This window comes from Malaclemys terrapin, chromosome 8, assembly GCF_027887155.1.
Source record: "Malaclemys terrapin pileata isolate rMalTer1 chromosome 8, rMalTer1.hap1, whole genome shotgun sequence".
NCBI classification, from domain to species: Eukaryota; Metazoa; Chordata; order Testudines; family Emydidae; genus Malaclemys; species Malaclemys terrapin.
Genome location: NC_071512.1, coordinates 35,092,736 through 35,111,696, shown reverse-complemented (window position 1 = coordinate 35,111,696; position 18,961 = coordinate 35,092,736). Strand labels below are relative to the sequence as shown.

Here is an 18,961-nt window from a genome sequence, read left to right as displayed (position 1 = left end):
TTGTTTTGCTTTGTAACGCAGAGGTTATATCTGCAATGAGATAGGACTGGACACTGGACCCTGATCTGCTCGTGGGTCTAAAGGAACCTTTCTCTAACATGCATAAAACAAGTGCAATAAAGGGCAATAAAAGTGGTGAGATTTGAAACCATTATATTAATCATGTGTGTAAAATTGTATTGAAAGGCGCCTCACGGGAGGCGCGGTATGTTGATGCAGATTCCTGATGTGTTCGACTTGAATGCAATTCTTCTGAACAGTACAGGCCGATTCACTGAAGCGCTGATCCAAAGCACAGGGAAGCCAATGAAAAGTTTTCTGTGGATTTCCATGGGCCATGGGCATTTTGCTAGTCAATTTGCTACCCCAGGTCAGTCTCTGTCCCCATTAAGGGGCTGGTCCTGGAAGCTGTCTCACCTCCGTTTGCAGGACTGGACTGTGACAGAAAACATCATTAATAGACAATCCAGAAAGACTTGAAATAGAATACAATACTACATGGAACAGCCCCAGACTAAACCGATACTTGTTGCATTTCTGTATTGCTCCACTCCATAGGGTGTTTTGAGTAGGCAAAATATGCAGGATCAGGCTCTTCCTCGTGCTGAGAGCTTCACTCCTTCTTCTTTTATTATTTCTTTGCCTTTCTGTTGGGCTGCACAAACAGTAATGACTTAAGCCCCACAATGCCTCGGAAGGTAATTAAGTGGCATATTATTTTCATTTTGTAGATGGGGAAACTGAGGCACGGAGCTATGCAGGTCCTGATTCTGCACTGAAAGCTGTGCAGGTAGGAGGTTTGGGGGGGGTGGACAACCCAGGTTTAAGCAAATATAAAACCCATCCACCTGGAAAGAGCAGCGACTGCCAGGAATGGTGCCACCTGGTGCTTTACTTGGCTATTGTATTCTATTCTATAGGAGTTCTTATACCATGCTCAGCAGATCTATGTACTGAGACCTGCCAACTCATTTCACAGAGGCCACTGACCTGCTGTCTTCCCTTCACTAGCAACCTGCTCCATTTGTGCCCCTCTGAGCCAGGCTGACCTTTCCTCTGTGTATCTGAGCCAGCTGTAGAGCCAAGCCCTCAGTGTGTGCTGTGCTGCGTGGAAGGGAAGGGTTATGTTTGCTTGGACCATTTTCAAGCCTTAAGATTCTAAGTGGTTTTCTCCCCGCGGGCAATATAACTACAAGTCTGCTCCTCCGATCTGCTGATTTACCTGGAGGTGACTGAAATTTCACAAAGATAGATCCGAACTGCCTTAGTGCAGCTAGGAATTGTGCCAGTCAGCTGATCGTGCCTGGCCTGCAGCCACTGGGCTAACCCTTCCTTGCACTTTTAGCTCTGAGCAAGGTGCCTGCCACATGTTAGTGCACATTGATGAGCCCGGGGCAGGGGGGGGGGGGAGCTTCTTGTAGCTAAAGGGAAGGGGGCAGAGCGCTAACTGCCATACAAATGTGAGAACATGGGGGGAGTTTGGACAGAAGAGCTGGAGGTGGGCGGGGGGCGGCTATGATGGATTTGTGCTTAGTGCCCAGATCCACCCCCCAGCAGTTGGTGAATTAATAAAACCTGGATTTCCTGAGGATAGTTACAGAATTCAGGATACACTGACCAGCTGCCTGATTGCTTCAGTCGAAACACAAGGGGCCAGATCACCAGCTAGTGTAAATCACGCAGCTCCAGCGAAGTCTACGGACTGCACTCAGTTGTCCCAGCTGAGGCCATTGTGTCATGGAACAGCATTTGTTAGGAGAGGCTGTGACTGTCCACAGAGCCTAGTGGAGTTAGGTGCCCCAATGAACCCATCCCTCACCTGTTGGAGACGCAGACTGTCTGAGCGACGCTTGGGGTCTGATTCTGCAGGCCTTAATCAGGCACCACTCCCATTGATTCAGCACCGCAGGGCTGGGCTCAGGCAAAGTTTGGTGGCAAAGAGAAAGTGAGCCACGCGTTACCACCACCAGAAAAGCAACACAAGCTGTCACTTCCTCCATGGCACCGGGGAGATGAGACACAGGGGGAGAAAGTGGAAGGAATGCAGCAGGGAAGAACAATCAACTAGTCAGGGGGTTGTTGGGGGGATGTTTGACAAAGAGAGATTAAAGGATTTCTGAGTGGCCAGCTTGTAAGTGGGATCTTGAGAATTCTTTGCAAACTCTGGAAGTGTTCAAACATCCAGGCTGGGGTGTGGAATTATTTAGGGTGGCATTATTTATCCAGAGGACAGAACTAGGGGTCAGGGGATGGAATTAAGCTGAAAACACTCCTAGGGGTTAGTGAATGAGGCAGAGGAATACACTCTCCCAGGAAAGGGGTGGAAACCTGAGGCCTGGGGACATTTAACCCTAGATTGGCCAGAAGGCTAGCTAATGAGCTCAACCCTGCATCAGCCCAAGGGAAGCAATCTGGTTGCTCTCGTAGGACTTCCAGCTGTAACACCTTCATGCGTCTGTGTCTTTATATTTAGCAGAACTATGGCCACAAGTGACCCCCAAACACCACGAATGCCATATGACTGAAGAAGGGGAAAACAGCTGAAAGCTGCACCAATGCCCCCCAGGGATTTGTACCGGGGCCTTAACCAACCGGGTTTTCATTTGGGTAAAAAAACTACAACAAAGCGGGTTGTGCAGAGGGTGACGCTGCCTTGGTGAAGTGTCAGTGATGTCTCATTGGCCCAAAGGGTTTGCTTATTGCTGACCTGCTGCTTCCTTTCAGCACATTCAGTCTCTCTCCCTTCTCAGTACGTTCCTGAGAGGTGCTCGCCGAGCAGGGGAAATGAAGTCACTGCTGTCGGCTGTCTTGGTGCTAACCTTTTTTGATCTAAGAGCAGCAGATGACAGAAAGCATTCTTCCTGCAGCAGCCCCCTTGGGGACTCGGACCCAGTCTCGGAGACGGCCTTCTCTGCTACGTCCCCCCACTTCAACGCTGAAGAAGCCTATTCTGCCCATATGCCTGAGCACCTTCGCTGCGATGCCTGCAGAGTGATAGCCTTCCAGGTGAGTCCCGCCCCACAAGCATTAGGGCCCACACAGAGATGCATTAAAATCTGAAGCAAACCAGTGGATCACAGAACTGAGGGTTCACCTGATGGTACAGTGACTGTAGTTACACTGAAGTTTATAATACAGTGACTGTAGTTACACTGTGCTTCCAATACATGGAGATACTATTAACAAGCAAGTGAACTCCATGACTCAATTACTTGTTGTTACTCTTTTAGGGTCACTCTTAACACATGACACTACAACAACTGTGAAACGGTACTTTTGGGTACAGGTACCTAGGCTGAAATCCTATACCCAGATGGTGAAGTACCTGGGTTACCCTCTAGCATTACACTGTAACTGCTGTGTAATTACAGTCAGTGTATTATAATGTATGAGCAAAAGGAGAGATGGACAAGACCTACTACATTCTCTATTTTATTGTTGTTGTTGTTGTTACTATTACTACATAGCAGCCCCTGTCATGGACCAGGACCCCAAAGAGAACAAGAAGACAGTCCCTCTCTCCTTGCAGGATCCTTACACAGGGATTTCCCATGCTGCCCACCTCATTTTGCTACCGGTATTTCTACCTGGTTGACGGGGTGTCCAGGGCACAGAGAGGCTGCCTATGCCCCCAACCCTTCTGCCAGCCAGAGGAGCATGGGCATCTTGGTTGTCCTGTGGAGGAACTTCTGAAGGCTCAATGGGTGGGTTGGATCAGGCTCTCCCCTTCCATGACCAGAGACTAAGCACAGAGTAACCCAGCCCTAAAGCTCTGTGGGGCAAGCCCTGCCTCCCCCTCCAGCGCTGGAATGGGCCCTGCCCATCACAGAAGCACACTGGTTCTGCTGCGCAGGGAGTGAGGGGGCAGGCGCTGAGAGCTAGAGCATGGAGGGGGAGCAGAATACCAGAGCTGGGATCTGCCAGGTGGAGCTAAGAGGAGAATCCAGCTCCAAAATCTTGGCAAAGGAATTTTTGCCAGAGCTGCTTCCCTTGTCCACATTCCTAGGAACTGTGAGGGAAGAGGAATGGGTCAGCGGTGGGCAGTGTCAGGGGAAAGCCAGGGGAACAATATCCATTCAGGGTCACTGGCGTGAAGCAGGCATTCCTGGGCCAGAGATTTAGGACTCAGTCCTGCAATTGGATCCTACTGGGTATTTTTCCCCTTCCTCTGGTATAAATTCCACAGTTGATGCAAGTGACTTGTAATATGTGACCCAGATTTAATGGCCTTTTATTCATTGTTTATGGTTGACGTTGTGGACTGGGTACAAATTGCTATGCCTGGCTGTAAACCATCTCACACTGCTTTGCAGTAATAATCTTCTGTCTCAGCAAGGCACTCTGAGGCCAGATTTTGAGAGCCTGACCCCCAACACAATTTTGCACCCACTGTTATTCGGAGGCACAGTTTATGTTGTAGACACTTAATTCTCTCAGCCCATTCAGGGACTTTCCCATCCAAATGCCATATGCCATGCTCAGAAAAACTCACTCCAAATCACCTCCTTAAAGTGCAGCTCTGCTCTGCAAAGTAACTCTGCAAAAGTGCAGCTTCTTACTCGGCAGATCTGTTCCTCATGGGTGTCAGAGATGAGTTTATCTAGACTTGCTCTGAGCAGGGTTAGGCAACACAATAGTTAAACCTCAGCACCTTGTCTACACTAGAGCTGCCCTGGAGTTAGTGATGGTGGGAAAACAGGTTAGGGGGGAAAGGCTAGAGTAGACAAGTGGTGCATCCTTGGGCATGTTGGGCTGATCCAAAGCCCACTGAAGTCCAGGGGAGTCTTTCCACTAACTTCAATGCCCTTTAGATCACACCATTGTGAAACAAATGTTCAGTCTTAACAATGGCACAGCACCTTCCATCCAAAGCTCTCAAGGTGCTTCCTAAGTATGACTGAATTAAGCTTCGCTCCCTCCTGCCCCCAAAAGCTAGGTGGGAATGGACATACAGTTACCAGTGACCTATCCTGAGCGGACGCACTGGGCCTTCCCTGGGCTCTTGGCGGTCCTGCTCTCCTCCGGCTGATCTCCTTAGCAAAGCAGCATATCCACGTTGAACTCCAAGGCAGGAGCAACTGCTGGGGGCCTTGTGTCCCTGTATTTCAGGGAGCTAATGCACAGCAGCTAATGAAGGAGAGTCCAGATCCCCAGGAGACGCCAGGGCAAGGCGTTCATAGCTTGCCGTTCCAACATGGGCAGTTGCAGAAGCTAAATCTACATTAGAGGATGTCCCTGGTGTATTAAAAAGAAAACCTCCTCTTGCAGAGAGGGGCAGGATGCTGCCGTTAACAGCTGGCTCACACCCGTCCCAAAGCGGAGTCTGTTTTCCCGCTAGAGGGTAAAAATGGATTTATGCAAATCACCCCAACCAGAGGCCTGCAGGTGCAGAACGTCCCGGGAGAAAATCCCCTAGAAAACAGCCACACAGCTGCTTTCAATACCCTTCGCTGGCTCAGGCTGCAGTGGTGTGGCTCCCAGTCCAGCGATACCAGCCCTGTGCGAGTCTGACTACAGCCACTTCTGGGTGAGATCTCACAGCTCTTTCCTACCCAGAAATTCAGCCTTGCAACCCCCATGGGAGGTAGGGAAGCACTGCTGCCCCATCTCACAGAGGGTTAGGTGACTTGGCCGTGTTCATGCAGCAAGTCAGTGGCAAAGCTGGTCATAGACCCCCTAGGAGCCCTGATCACCTGCTGTGTCTATGCCCAATGCCTTTCTGCCCATGAGCTAATGAAAGGGTTTCTTTGCTGCATCCAGCTCACTTCCCTGACGTAGTACTGGAGTCTCCAGCTCCCTGGACTTGGCTCATCGATAGAGACTGTTGCACTGGGAACACTTTAGTGGTCTAGCTCAGCTCCTCAGAGGTCTTCAGGCACCTGACTCCCTTTGACTTCAATGGGAACTCGGCCCTAGTGCCTATGCCTGGCTCCAAGTGTGTGTGTGTGTGTGTTCTGTGCTGGGCTGACAGCTCCCTAGAGCAGCGCAAGCTTCCTCCCATCATGCCCTGCCTCCCCACATGTGCTTCACTCCTGGCCCAGAGGGACCACTCCTACGGGAGAGTGGGGGGTGCAGGCTCCTGGGCCCAGAGCAGCCAGCCAACGAGAAAGCCAGTCATGGCTGTAACTGCTCTGAGTTACAGGGGTTGTTGCTGAGAGCTAAGCCTGAAGCCCACCAAACTCATTACACATCTGCAGCAAACAGCCACAGTTGGTCACTGACACCCTGGGGCTGAGGCAGGGTTGCCCGTGGGCACTGAAACAGGTCCTTTCCGACCCTGCAGAGGAAAGACAAGCTGAGCCGCAGCTGACCCTGAGAGTAGTTATTTTTTGGCTCTTGTGCCAGGCTTTTCCAAACAGCTTGGCATCTTGGGTATTGATAAATCAGTCCCTTTGGCTAGCCTCACCTCTGTTGTGAGTGCTGAGCCTTCAATACCTAGCCTTTCAGCTTGGCAGGGTAACACAGGGCTCATAAGAATTAGTGAGGAAGGAGCCTTAGGCCATCCAATGCAGGTTGTTGTCTTCCTATCTCTTTGCCCAGCTCTCTCTTCTCCATCATTCCCCTCCCCCCCCCCCCCCCCCGTCTCTTTCATCTACCATCCTTCAGGGCAAACACCTGTTTGGTTTTCTGTTGGCCTCGGGCTTTGCTCCAAACGTTTGCTAACAGGTGGCCTGCTGCTGCCCCTGCATGCCCACTGCAGCTGAGCCTTACTGGTATGTGAGGGGAGGATGCAAACTTATTTTAGCTTCTGGCCTGAAAGAAAGGAAACTCTGGGCAAGTGTTCGAGGACCACACTGCAGATGGGGATCCTGCCCCCGCTCACGTGCAAAGTGGGCTGGAGGCGTCGCTGCACAGCAATCCCTCGGCCTGTGCATCCATCCGTCCATCCCTCACGCACCCACCGCTTCCCCCATGGGTTTGGAGGGAGGGGACATGTGGACACTTTTGGGCAGATTATTTAACGAGCTGATTTGCATATTTGAAAAGACTGCCCAGCTAACTTTCAGCTTCAATCTGTGGGCAACAGGCCCTGGCCCAGCAGCGGCAGGGGCCATGCATGGAGCTGCACAAACCTTGGCAGCAGGGGCGTGTGTTCTAGAGAGCGCCGGGGTGCTAGGGAGATAGGTGGATGCTGGCGGGTGCCTAAGGGGGAACTAGGGGTCAGTGCTGTTCCCTGCTCCCCTTCGGTCTCTGCTCCCCCAGCAGCTGCTTCCCCGGTTGGATCCAGCAGGGGGTGCAGAACAGGGTGAGAGAAAGGGGTCTTCTGCCTGCCTGCGACTGCGCCCCTAGTGGCCACCAGCTGTAATTGCAGGCCAGGCCTGCAGGATGGTTGGTGGCTTTGCTAGCCGCTGAGTCCTCTCCAGTGCGCTCCGCTCCCCGCCTGTTCCGCCGGGCCCTGCCTTCCCTAGGCCCAAATCCCCCCATTCAGCGGGGGTGGCTGAGGCAGGCCAGGGCAGAGCCGCCTAGTTAGGAGTCCCAGCTGCAATCTCCGGCCTGCTCAGCTGGGGACGGATGAGACGGGCTGGCTGAGCCCAGCTGCTGTTAGGCAGCTGGCACAGGGAGGGGGAAGGAGCCAGACAAAAGCTGGGGAGAGGGGAAAGACATTTTTTCCTCAAGCCCCCATCATTACACCCGTGCTGGCTGGCTGCAATTAGCAGCTGCAGGACGGAAGCTGCCAAGCTGGCTTTAGGAGCCGCTCCTGAGCAGCCCCATTGACCGGGGCAGGCTTGGTGGGGCTTCCTAGCTAGTACTGGCATGGCTGCACCCGTGCAGGTCTGCCTGCCTCCTGGGTTTCTCCTCCGCGCATCCCAAGGGGAAGGGACAGATCCTTCCACAGTAGGGTTGCCAACTTTCTAATTGCTGAAAACCTAACACCCTTCCCAGCCCCCTGCCTCACTTCTTCCCCCGAGGCCCCGTCCCTGCTCACTCCTCCTCCCCCTTCCTCCACTGCTCACTCTCCACACACCCCCTCACTCACTCCCCCCTCTCCTGGGACTCACCTGCTGCCTGCAGAGCCAGGCTGGGAGGAGCTGACGCGGAGCCTGCCCAACGGGGGCACAGCGGGGGCTGCTCTCCGGAGCAAGGGGCTGGGGTGGGGAAATCGGGGCGGAAGGGGGGGCAGACAGGATCACCACCACCACCAGGCAGTGGCACCTACCTCTTGGAGCCCGGTCCGGAAGCCAGCCACTGCTCTCTCAGGCATCAGCAGCTGAGCGGAGAGCAGCTCCTCTGTGTGGCTCCAGCTGCAGCTGCTGCTCTTCCTACCCCTAAGTGGCAAAGGCCAGTTACTGCGGCCAACTGGACTTTTAGCATCCGGTCAGCTATGCTGCCCGGTTCCCTTTTCAGCTGGACATTCCGCTTGAAAACCAGACACTTGGCAACTTGATTCCACAGAGCAGGAGCCGAGGTCTGGAAGAGTCAGTGACTTGCTCTAGCAGCGCCAAGATTTGAACCCAGCTCTTCTGAGTGCAGGGCCTTAACCATGACTCTTACACCAGGGGCTGGAAGGGGGCAGGCATAGAGGCATGACACAGGAACCCCCTTATGCCAGGAGACCCTGGGAGTCATTTATCATCTGTTTACACCAGCAGAATGGTTTCAAGGGGCCACATCAGTATGGAAGATTGGGCCCTGTGTGTGTAATTTAAATATATGGGGGAGGTACCCTGGCTAAGCACCATGAAAGCCCGCAGGTTTGTTTGTGTGTGCACTGTCACATCTGCTCGGTGTTTCTCTTCCACAAAAATCTAGGCACTAGAAGCACATTCAGACAAGTGGGTTTGAGCGTCCTCTGACCAGAGCAGGGCTGTGCATTGCTAACATCCCAACCATGCTTCATGGAGCAGTGTTCCCTCCTGAATATTATTTCAATCTCAGCTGGCACAGACTGATCGTTCTCTGTCTTGTATTGAAGATGCAGGAATACCTGACAAAAGCAGAATCCAAACGGCCGTCTGCTAAAGCGCCGGCCGCTCGCCTGAGTGAGTCCGAATACGTGGACACACTGGAGAACAGCTGCTCGCAGAGCTGGGAAAAGTGAGTCAGTGCACGCTTTGATCTGAGCCCATCGTATGTGCATGGTGGCCAGTGTATCTGCCCAGTGTAGCACGGCCTGCTCTCCTCCTCAGCCCCCGGAAAGGAATTGAGCAGCACTTCAGGACCCAGCAAAGCTAAACTCAGAGAGACCCATGAGCATTTCCAGGGAGATGCCTGTGTCAGCTGGGAATGGGAAGGGCACTGGGCTCCCTACAGAAACTCAGTCCACAGCAGTCCAGGGGGAGCTTAGAATGGCTCGGGGGAGAACATATGTAGACAGCACAGATGATCAAGGCAGGTCTTGGATTCGCGGGATTTCTTTAGATTGGGGAGTCTTGTGCTCCAAGCCCAAAGCAAAGGGTGTTGGTGGGCGGGGAACCACCCTTAAGCACAGCTCCTGGCGCCATGGCCCCTTAGGCACAGCACCGTGGAAGGTGCTCAGCACCCAGGGAAGACACCAGGAACGTGCTCAGCACCTGGCAGCACTGGGCCCCAAGCAGGCTGGTGACAGAGGAGTAGGCTTTGTATTTCCCCAGCATCAGTCAGCCTTGGGGTCTCCCCACTCAGGGCAGCAGCTCCCTGGCCTTTCTTACTGGAAAAGGTGGCTGCCGTCTCGGCTGGCCTGTTGTCCCAGCCCCAAACACCTGACCCATTCAGACAAGGCTGTCGGTGCTGTTCGGTCAGCCTGGATCGCAGCTGGTTGGGAGAGGGGCTCTGCTGGCCCCTTGGCCTGGTGAGCCGACCAGTGACCAAAACAACAGTGCAGGCCTGCGGCTGCTCCTCAGAGTGTTAGCCCAGCCCATGAGCCAGGCCACAGGCGTCCGGGCCAGCCCCTCCCAAACTCCGAGACCCGAGTGTGCCAGCTCCTTTGGGGCTCTGCTGCCCCAGAGACAGCCCAGGCAACTGACACTGGGTTTCTTGAGTCCTAGGCAGCGCCCTGACCACTGGCCCATCCTTCCTCTCTATGGGGGCAAGTCTGGGCTTTGCTGTCATGTAGACCAGCCCCATGTGAGAGCCACCAGGAAGCCAGGCACTGTACAGGGTCCTGCAAGATGGGTGGGGAATTTCTTCTGCCTGCTGAAACTTGACCCACTATGACACGGCTAGCCCTGCTCCTGGGAAATGGGCCTGGGGGCTTTGAATCACCACAGAGGCTCAGGACCTCATTTGAGGAGACAGTGCCAGGAGTTCCCCTTTCCTGCCCCGCCGGGGCAAGGCAGGCCCAGCTCCCTCCTCTCTCCCCTGCAGGTGTGAGATAGGGTTACCATCCGTCCGGGTTTCCCCAGATATGTCCGGCTTTTTCAGCTTTAAATGGCCGTCCGGGGGGGATTTCTAATAAAGTAGAAATGTCCAGGATTTCCCCCTTCCCCTCATGCAGAGTGCGGCGCGGCTGATTGGACGGCTGGGCCTGATTGAAAGCCGCTCGCAGCCACTCGGGCCTCTAGCAGCCAGAGTCCCTCCCCCTCCCCCACTCCCTCCTCCCCCGCAGAGCAGCACCACAGTGTTTGGCTGCACGTGGAGCCTGCAGCTCTCCCTCGGCCTGGTAGGGGGAGGCAGGCAAGGGACAAGGAACGGGGGGGTTAGATTGGTTGGCGGTTGTGGGGGGGCTGTTGGGAGAAGGGGGTGTAGAGAGCAGTTGGGGCAGTCAGGGGACAGGGAGCAGGAAGACTTAGATAGGGGGTGGGGTCCTGGGGGCAGTTAGGGTCGGGGGGACAGGTAGGGGATAGGGGGATTCTGAGGGGGGCGGGAAGTGGGAGGGGGCGGGGCTAGGGCAGCACCCTGTGTCCTCTTTTTTGATTGTTGAAATATGGTAACCCTAGTGTGAGATCTCCAGTGGGCAGTGGGGAGGGAGCTGCACCCCCCTGCCCTGGGTGTAGACTGGGAGGCATGCTGCAGCACCCTCACAGTTGGCAGAGGTGTGTCTCCAGTGTGTGCTCCCCATCCTGGCTGACTGCCACAGCCCTGCCTACGGCTTCCAGCCACGCTGTGGCCCCTCCGCACGCCCTCTAGCTCACCCGAGGGTGCCAGGGGACAGAGCCCTGCCCTTAGAGAGGGATTTGTTGTGTGAGGCTCAGTCCTGCCCTACCCCGGCACTCAGAACACTGGGATCCAGGGCTGCAATTCAGCCCCTCCTGGAGGCAGGGGCCAGCTGTGCCGCTCAGCTCTGGAGCTGCCCATTTCCACAGCTCCCCAGGCCTCAGCTCTTGGCTTTGGGCTTTTGCAGCCCAGCTCTGCAATTGATCAAAGTTCAGATTCAAGCCAAACTCAGGGAGGGTGTTTTATTTAGCTGCAGGCAAATCCCCAAGGCTCAGTGACACGTAACAACAGGGATATAAACAAGGGGGTTAATAGATTCCTGCTCACAGGCCCCCCTGTAATCAGAGGAAAAGCCTGGGCTGCCCTCCCCTCACCAGCCCCAACCACCAACTGCTTGGCCTCACACTCCCCTTCCCCAGGGGGCTTGGGGTTTGTGTGACCATCACTGTTCCCTTTCTCTCGCCAGCTATGGAGTGCAAGAAGTGGGGGGAGTGAAACGCTTTGCAGGGCCTGGCCTGAAGAGCCAGGAGACCGTGAGTGTGATGATGACGGGTGGACCGTGGCCAGCAAGGTAAGCCCACTGTCAGAGCCAGGCAAACATGAGTGGGGGACTAGGGAGCATGTTAATGGAGGAGTAGCCTTGAGGGGGGCGCAGCAAAGTTTGAAATACCAAATGCAATTCCCTGCTGTATTTGTGGGGGAACAACCCCCCTGGAAGCCAACTGGCTGTTTTTCTGGATGCTAAATGAGTTGCCAGTGGCAAACTAGGCTCTATTAATGGTGCCTTCCAAAGGAAATGGAAACGGGGCTTGCACCGGTCCCCTGGGGCTCTCGCCTCCAGGCAGGGACCAGCCTGAGTCCCCACTTCCTGCTGAGCAGCAAAGGAGAGAGGGCAGCTGCTGAGCATGCTCCCCACGCCTGGCTCCCAGCCTGGCACTGTGACGCGAGTAATGTTTGCAGAAGTGCCCAAGGGCCAGATTTTAAAAGGGTTTTGATGCCTCACTCCCAATGGGACTTAGATGCCTAAATACCTTTGAGAGTCTGGGCCTGAGTCCCATTTTCCATGGTGAATGTTGCCAACCTTGTGCCGAGCAGTAGCAGATTTCAGAGCCATGCCGGTTGGCGGAAAAATCCGTGGCCCTGAGTGTGGATATTTTTGTAGAGTCACTTGTTTGTTGACACTCTTTGTGCCAGTCCAGGAATGGCGGTGCTCGCACACAGCACCCAGGCAATCCCGTCTTGCAGAAATCTCAGCCCCAGTGAGCAACTCTAGCTCAGGAGATTAAGGCAGAGAGCAAACTTGCTCGATGTTTGCAACAGCTCCCCACAAAGAAACTAGATCACAACACCGCATTGCTTCCAACTCCGTGCACAGCTCACACGCTGAGACAAACAACTTCTTGTCCTGTGTGTGATAGCGCCACCTGTCGGCACCTGCCGTAACAATGACGTGAATTCCTGTTTCTGTTTCTCTTGTCTTTGTAGATTATATAAACTGTGCCACAGCTACCTGGGGGAATTTGGGGAAGAGCAGATCTACGAGGAGTACCGACGCAGGCCGGCTGCCTTGGCAGAGTTCCTGTGCTTCGAAGAGCAGAGAGCCTGTACAAGACTTAGCGACACCAAGAGCAAAAGCCCAAACAAAGCGAAGGCTCTGCAGAGTGAGCTGTAGTTCTGCTCCTGCTCAGCCAAGATTGGCAAATAGGTCTAAGCTGACGAGCGAGTGCAGTCAGCCTGGCCTGCAGATTGGCCATCAAAGGAGACCAATGTGAAGTTTCTGGGCTTCCCCCCAAAAAACAAATGCTTCCAGGCTCTTTTACATCGTTGTTATTGCTGAAAAAAGATCAATCCCCATATCCCCGCAGGGCTGACAGGCAACCCAATAATAAGAAAACAACGTGTACATCCGAGCAATCCAATAATAACAAACCAACATGTACATCCAGGCAACTCTATCATAACAAACCAAAATATACAATCAGGCAACGAAATAATAACAAACCAATATGTAAATCCAGGCAACCCTATCATAACAAAACGGTATGTACAGTCAGGCAGCTTTATAAGAATAAAATGATATTCTTAGCCCAGCAATTATTTATGGACAACCTTAAAATAAACCAACACACATACATAATTACATACCATATATCAATCCAATGCCAGAAACACATGGTGGCAGATCCTCGGTGTAAATTATCATAGCTTCAGCAAAGTCTGTTGGAGCTGGGCTGTAGTCAATGGCACTCTGACAATTTCCACCTGCTGAGGATCTGCCCACTAGATCTAATATAAGCTCAGTGTATTGAAATAGTTACATCCAGTCTGATTTTTAGAAGCCCCGACTCCTCACAGGTCCCTTTGACTTCCTTTCCCACATTGAGTCATGGGGCGTATGTAGGTTTGTTGTTGAATTCCTCAGGTTCCTAGCTGTACAGTCTATAAATAATGCATTTTACTAACTATATGAGTATAAATCAATGGCCCATCATTTCCCATTGTATCTCACATCTTTAAGTCATTCTCAGAAGGTCATTTAAATGATTGTCAACCCTATGGCACCCATGGTGCAAATATGTTTCAGGTGGTTTAAAAAAATCTCTTTCTAGGCTGATCTCTCGTATGGGCTAGTGCTCATTGCCTGGCAGTGCTAAGGTGTTTCCTTCACCACCTGACTGAGCACAAGGGCATTGATGGCTTAAGTCAGTGTGGAAACTTTCTGTCTTTGTTTAGGTGGAGGGGTTTTAAGTGCATTTGAGGGCCTTTTACTCACTGTATGATCAATTGTTTTCCCCTGGCTATTCTTCCCCTGTTATTTCTATCTAATTTTAAGATGCCTATCTTTTGCTCATCACCTGGGCTCAACAGGTGACCCTGCTGCCCTCTCTTCCCAGCGCTTTGGGATGTTTCAATCCTTTTCCACCTAACTTGGTTCACTTCTTCCTGCATAGCAGGATTTTTCTGACAGCGAGAGTCATTCCTTTGCGAATGTTTCAAATTATTAACTGCTTCCTGTTATGGCTCACAGGCCTGCAGTCTGATGAGCAGGCTGTGCGTTTAATATGTTGTTCCGATCCTGTTCTAGGTTCCTGTTTTACATTGTTAATTTCTAGCTGGCCGAGTGGCTGGGCTGAATGGCGCTGTCATTTCAGGGGATGGTTTGTTTTATAAAATGTTATGGTCTGAAAACTGGTTTATTTTGCCACAGAAAAATTCAACGAAAATTAAAGAAAACTTGAAAATGTTGACATTGCGTTGAAAAATCGAAAAAAGTTTGGCTGAAAAGCAAAAAGTGTTTGGTTTTCAGTTTTTCAATGAAAACTCAAAATATCCCATGGAAAGCAGCCACTTGGGGGGGGGGGGGGGGGGCGGAATTATTTAGTTGAAAACTCGATTTTCTGTCAGAAACCTGCTGAGATCGAAAATTTTTAACCAGCCCTACTCATGGGCCTGGCTTAGTAAAAGGCTCAGGACAGTGGGAGCTGGGCACTCTGGGAGACCTGGCCTGATCTTGTGTAGTGCTGAGCACGTCCTGAGACAGCATTCTTCAGCTCTCATTACTGTCAGTAGGAGTTGGAGGCGCTCAGCACCTGGCTGGATCAGTCCCTGCTTGTGCGTGTTCAGGCATTTTTGGAAATGTTCCCAAGTGCTGAAAGGTTTCCTAGCTTAGCAAAGCGCGTGCTCGTCTGGAAAGTCACACTGTAAAGCGTGTTGTTCGTTAGTCTTTCACAAAACAACTTTTAATGACTCAACCATTTGCAGCTGATTAAAATGGTTCGCTCTTCCAATCAGGGAATGTGAACAATGTCATGTGACTTTCGGTGACCAACTACGTGTCCCAAACAACGAATAGTCTGAGTGAACTGTTCACAATCAACTTACAGTCTGAAAATTATTCACTCCAACACATTCACTGGAAAAAAGTTAGATTGATTCATACACCGTTTTCTAACCAAGAAAGGTCTGATGTCATGATGCATGCTGTACATAATGAATAGCTCAACCAGTTCATGAAATGAGACAGTTTGCAGATCCTCACATACTCTGACTTTTTTTACATTGTCCCTTTAAAGAGCTATTTACAAAACCAAAAGAAAAGGTGTAACATTTTTCCCAAGCCCCTATGTCACTTCGGAGTCTGGGACTCATTAAGAGTCAAAGGGAATTAGGCATTTTTGCAAATTGGATTTAGGTTCCCAAGTCACTTACACACTTTTGAAAATTTTACCCACAATCTATGGCAGTATGAGAGCTGACATCAAACTGAAAATGAGGGCCCGAGTCTGCTCCCCCTTTTATTAGTGTAACAACAGTGCAATGGAGTTGCTCCTGTTTTACACTAGTGTTAATGAGAATAAGGCCCTAGGGCTTTGGCTACATGGGAAGGTTTTGCAGTATAACCTAAGGTGTGAATTTAAACCATTATAATTCTACCAGCATAACTCCCTCTATGGACACTCATACCAGAATAAGTGTGTCCACACAGGAGGCTGGCTATGCGGTATAACTATAGCAGTGTAACTGGTACAATTTTCCCATGTAGACAAGGCCTTAGTTAAATCAAGTCAAGTTCTAATATGCTCCACGGCCATTATAATATCCCTCCTCATTCTACATGACAATAGCTACTACATTCACGTACAATCTTATCATGTCCCATAGGGCTGAATGCTCAAGATGTTAGGTGCCTAAATACCTCTGAGGGTCTAGTCCTGACTCCTCTTCCCATCATGCAGTCCAAGCAGTGCTGGGCAAGCAGGGCCGGCTCCAGGGTTTTTGCCGCCCCAAGCGGCAGAAAAAAAAGCCGCGATCGTGATCGGAGGCAATTCAGCAGTAGCTCCACTGTGCCGCTTTCTTCTTCGGCGGCAATTCAGCGGCTGGTTCATCCCTCCGAAAGGACCGAGGGACCCACTGCTGAATTACTGCCAAAGAGCTCAACGTGCCGCCCCTTCCCCTTGGCCATCCCAAGCACCTGCTTGCTGAGCTGGTGCCTGGAGCCGGCCCTGTGGGCAAGGCAGGTGGGGGAGCACTGCCTTGTGCAGCGTCACTTTGCATTGGGTCACTTGACCTCTGCAGGTGGCTTCAGGGGCAGTGACCAGCAGCGATCAGATGGCAGCATGGCCAAGGGCTGTGGGAGCAGAGCTGGAAGCTACCCAAAAGCACTGGGACTCTGTGCAGATGGCATTGGCCTCTGTGGGTGTCCAAAGAACTGTGCAGGACTTAGCAACATTTACAAGACTAGGGGGCCAAACCCCAGCTGGAGCCCTGTTCTTCCCAGCCTCTTAGGGAATGATTTGGAGCAACTCTGGTAGTTTTGTGCCCCCTAGCTTGGCTTTTCCCCGTGTAGGAGATAATGTGGCCACCAAAAATTAGAGATGGAGAAGATGTCTTAGGTCATCAAGTCAATCCCTGCCAGCGCAGGATTGTACTTTGGGGCTTATCTGTACATGGTCTTTGTATCACTAGAACTACAAGCCTCTAGTGTGGATGCAGTTATACTGGTGCTTATAGTTACAGCAGTACAAAATCTGGTGTAGACCAGCCCTTATAGGGTCATTCTTAAGTGCTTTGCTCAGGTCAGTTTCCCACCATTCAAGCACTGGGCCTTGCAGTGCTACCCATGGGTCTTCTCTCATTCCAGATGGGATTCCCAGTTGGGTAGCCCAGCCCATCATTGTCCCAGATCCCACATTTGCCATCCTTCTGGATGTATCAACAGCTAGGTTTCCTCTTTGAGATGCAGTTAACAGTGACTAATTCCACTGTGTGTGTGATGGGGTGTCCACCCCACACAAGGCAGAGCAGGCTGCACCTTGGGGGGAGCGAGGGATTGAAAGGCTGATTGATAATGGAACCCAGCTGAGAAGGAACAGGTGGGGCTGGTATAAAGCCAGGAAGTTCACAGCAGAAAGGGGCTTCTGAGGAAGTAGTCTGCAATCACCCCCTGGGAGAAGGGAGTTTGGGCTGATAAACCCGGAGGAGTCAGAAGATGTAGGAAGGAGTCCAGGGCAATAGCAGCAGGGTCTGGGAAAAAGCAGACCACAATTGCTAGACATAGGGTCGCTGGACTGGATCCTGGAGTAGAGGGTGGGCCCGGGTTAGAAGTGATGCAGACTGGACAGTGGAACAGAAGACTGCCTGGGACTGTCGTCCAATAGGACTTTGCAACCCCAGAATGGGAGAACTATAGTGACCGGGCTGGAGGGCCAAGCCATGAAGAGAGTACCTCCCGAGTCACACACAGAGAGGGAGGGAGGTGGCAAGGTGTGTGAATGAGTGGCAGAAGGGGGTGTTGGACCCAGAAGGAGCTGGTCCCCAGAGCAGCCAGGAGGAGGTGCCCTAGTAGTGAGTGGACCCTGTGACACCTTGCCCTTTCCCATAGTCCTGGCCCCTGTCATCAGCTGGGACTTGGAAAACATTAGCTCCCCCATCCATCAGCAAACATTCTTTAGCATCTAATGTTGCAGTTAATGCTTAATTTCATAGCAACCTTTGTAACTAATAGGCTACTAGAGAGAATCTGAGTGAATCGTGGATAGACACGGGTACAGAGACGTTATTCCAACAGCTGCACAAGCACTGGTGCTGCTGACACCTTCCCATCAGCCTCCTGCCACCCTGGAGCTTTAGATGTTGAAAGACACTGGATGGATAGCCCTGGAGACCAATGATTCTGGGTCTTCACAGCATGGACAGTGGCAGCACAAGCATCTTCCATATTCCCAGCCATCGTGCCTCATCCCTGGCCTGGAAACACCAGTGTGAAAGGGGAGTTTGTTCTGCACGGCACATTCAGTGCTTGGCCTGTCTACTGTAGTGGTGGTGGATGGTTAGCTAGTGGGAACTGGATGAGCACCACCAAACAGCAGGATGATGGTGCCGACTTTCATCATAGAATCATAGCGTCATAGAATATCAGGGTTGGAAGGGACCTCAGGAGGTCATCTAGTCCAACCCCCTGCTCAAAGCAGGACCAATCCCCAACTAAATCATCCCATCCAGGGCTTTGTCAAGCCTGATCTTAAAAACTTCTAAGGAAGGAGATTCCACCACCTCCCTAGGTAACCCATTCCAGTGCTTCATCACCCTCCTAGTGAAAAAGTTTTTTCTAATATCCAACCTAAACCTCCTCCACTGCAACTTGAGACTCCTTGTTCTGTCATCTACCACCACTGAGAATAGCTGAGCTCCATCCTCTTTCAGCTACTGACGTCCAGGAACAGATTAGAACCAGCATTATCAGGCCGTGCCTTTAAGGGTGTGTCACTCTGGGAGGAGTGTGTGGCCGTAGCTCCCTGAGAAATGGGCTGTGCCCCTTTTCTGGGGGCCCAGGCAGGAAAAGCTGAGGGCCTGGTGCTGAACATAAACTGGGGTGAATCTCTGCTAACGATTCCCACCCAGCCACGAGTTTTGTTGGGATAGCTATTTCAAGAGAGAGATGCTTTTATGGGAAGGAAGAAGTTGTGGTGTTGTGAGATACAGGCCAGGTCTACACTAGAAATGTTTGCCAAGCCAATGATGTTGGGCGTCGGGGGCGGGGGACGACGTGATTTTTACCACATTTCTGCATGGTCCAAGCCAAGACATTGGGATCAGAACCCAGATCTAGAGCTGACTTGTCCAAAAGTTTGGGGCTGTCCTCTAGCCGATGGCGTATCTGTTTGTAAAACAGCTGTGGTATCTGCAGACCTGAAATGCCCATGTTGGGCCCACTTTAAAGACATCCCCCCCACCTCCTGTCACTGGCTCTAAAGGCATCAAGGTGTCGTGGGCACCAAGATCCAGACTTGAACGCAGTCATCTTTTAGGGTCTAAAATATCCAGGTACCTTTTGTTATTTCTCTTTCTGCCTGTCCAGGTTCCATCCTCTGTAACAGGAAGTGCCGTG

At 51.9% G+C, this 18,961-nt stretch overlaps 1 protein-coding gene and 1 long non-coding RNA gene across 2 annotated transcripts; one reads left to right on the top strand and one right to left on the bottom strand.

Annotated features, from left to right (window-relative positions):
• Positions 1-136: 136 nt before the first annotated feature.
• On the bottom strand, positions 137-8,309 carry LOC128841526 (uncharacterized). The gene is made up of 2 exons (XR_008445868.1): positions 8,159-8,309; positions 137-436 (listed from the first exon to the last, which is right to left on the bottom strand). It is a non-coding gene; the product is annotated as an uncharacterized LOC128841526 (long non-coding RNA).
• Positions 2,618-14,319, top strand: MZB1 (marginal zone B and B1 cell specific protein). Its single transcript, XM_054036582.1, has 4 exons — positions 2,618-3,006; positions 8,915-9,036; positions 11,540-11,644; positions 12,559-14,319. Exons 1-4 carry the CDS (start codon positions 2,785-2,787, stop codon positions 12,743-12,745), a joined length of 636 nt encoding a protein of 211 aa, XP_053892557.1. The 5' UTR covers positions 2,618-2,784; the 3' UTR covers positions 12,746-14,319.
• Positions 14,320-18,961: the final 4,642 nt, after the last annotated feature.

Coding starts and splice junctions, on each gene's coding strand:
- MZB1 (XM_054036582.1), top strand. CDS start 2,785: ATGAAGTCACTGCTGTCGGCTGTCTTGGTGCTAACCTTTTTTGATCTA. Junction 9,037..11,539: donor TGCTCGCAGAGCTGGGAAAA/GTGAGTCAGTGC, acceptor TTCTCTCGCCAG/CTATGGAGTGCAAGAAGTGG. Junction 11,645..12,558: donor GGTGGACCGTGGCCAGCAAG/GTAAGCCCACTG, acceptor TTGTCTTTGTAG/ATTATATAAACTGTGCCACA.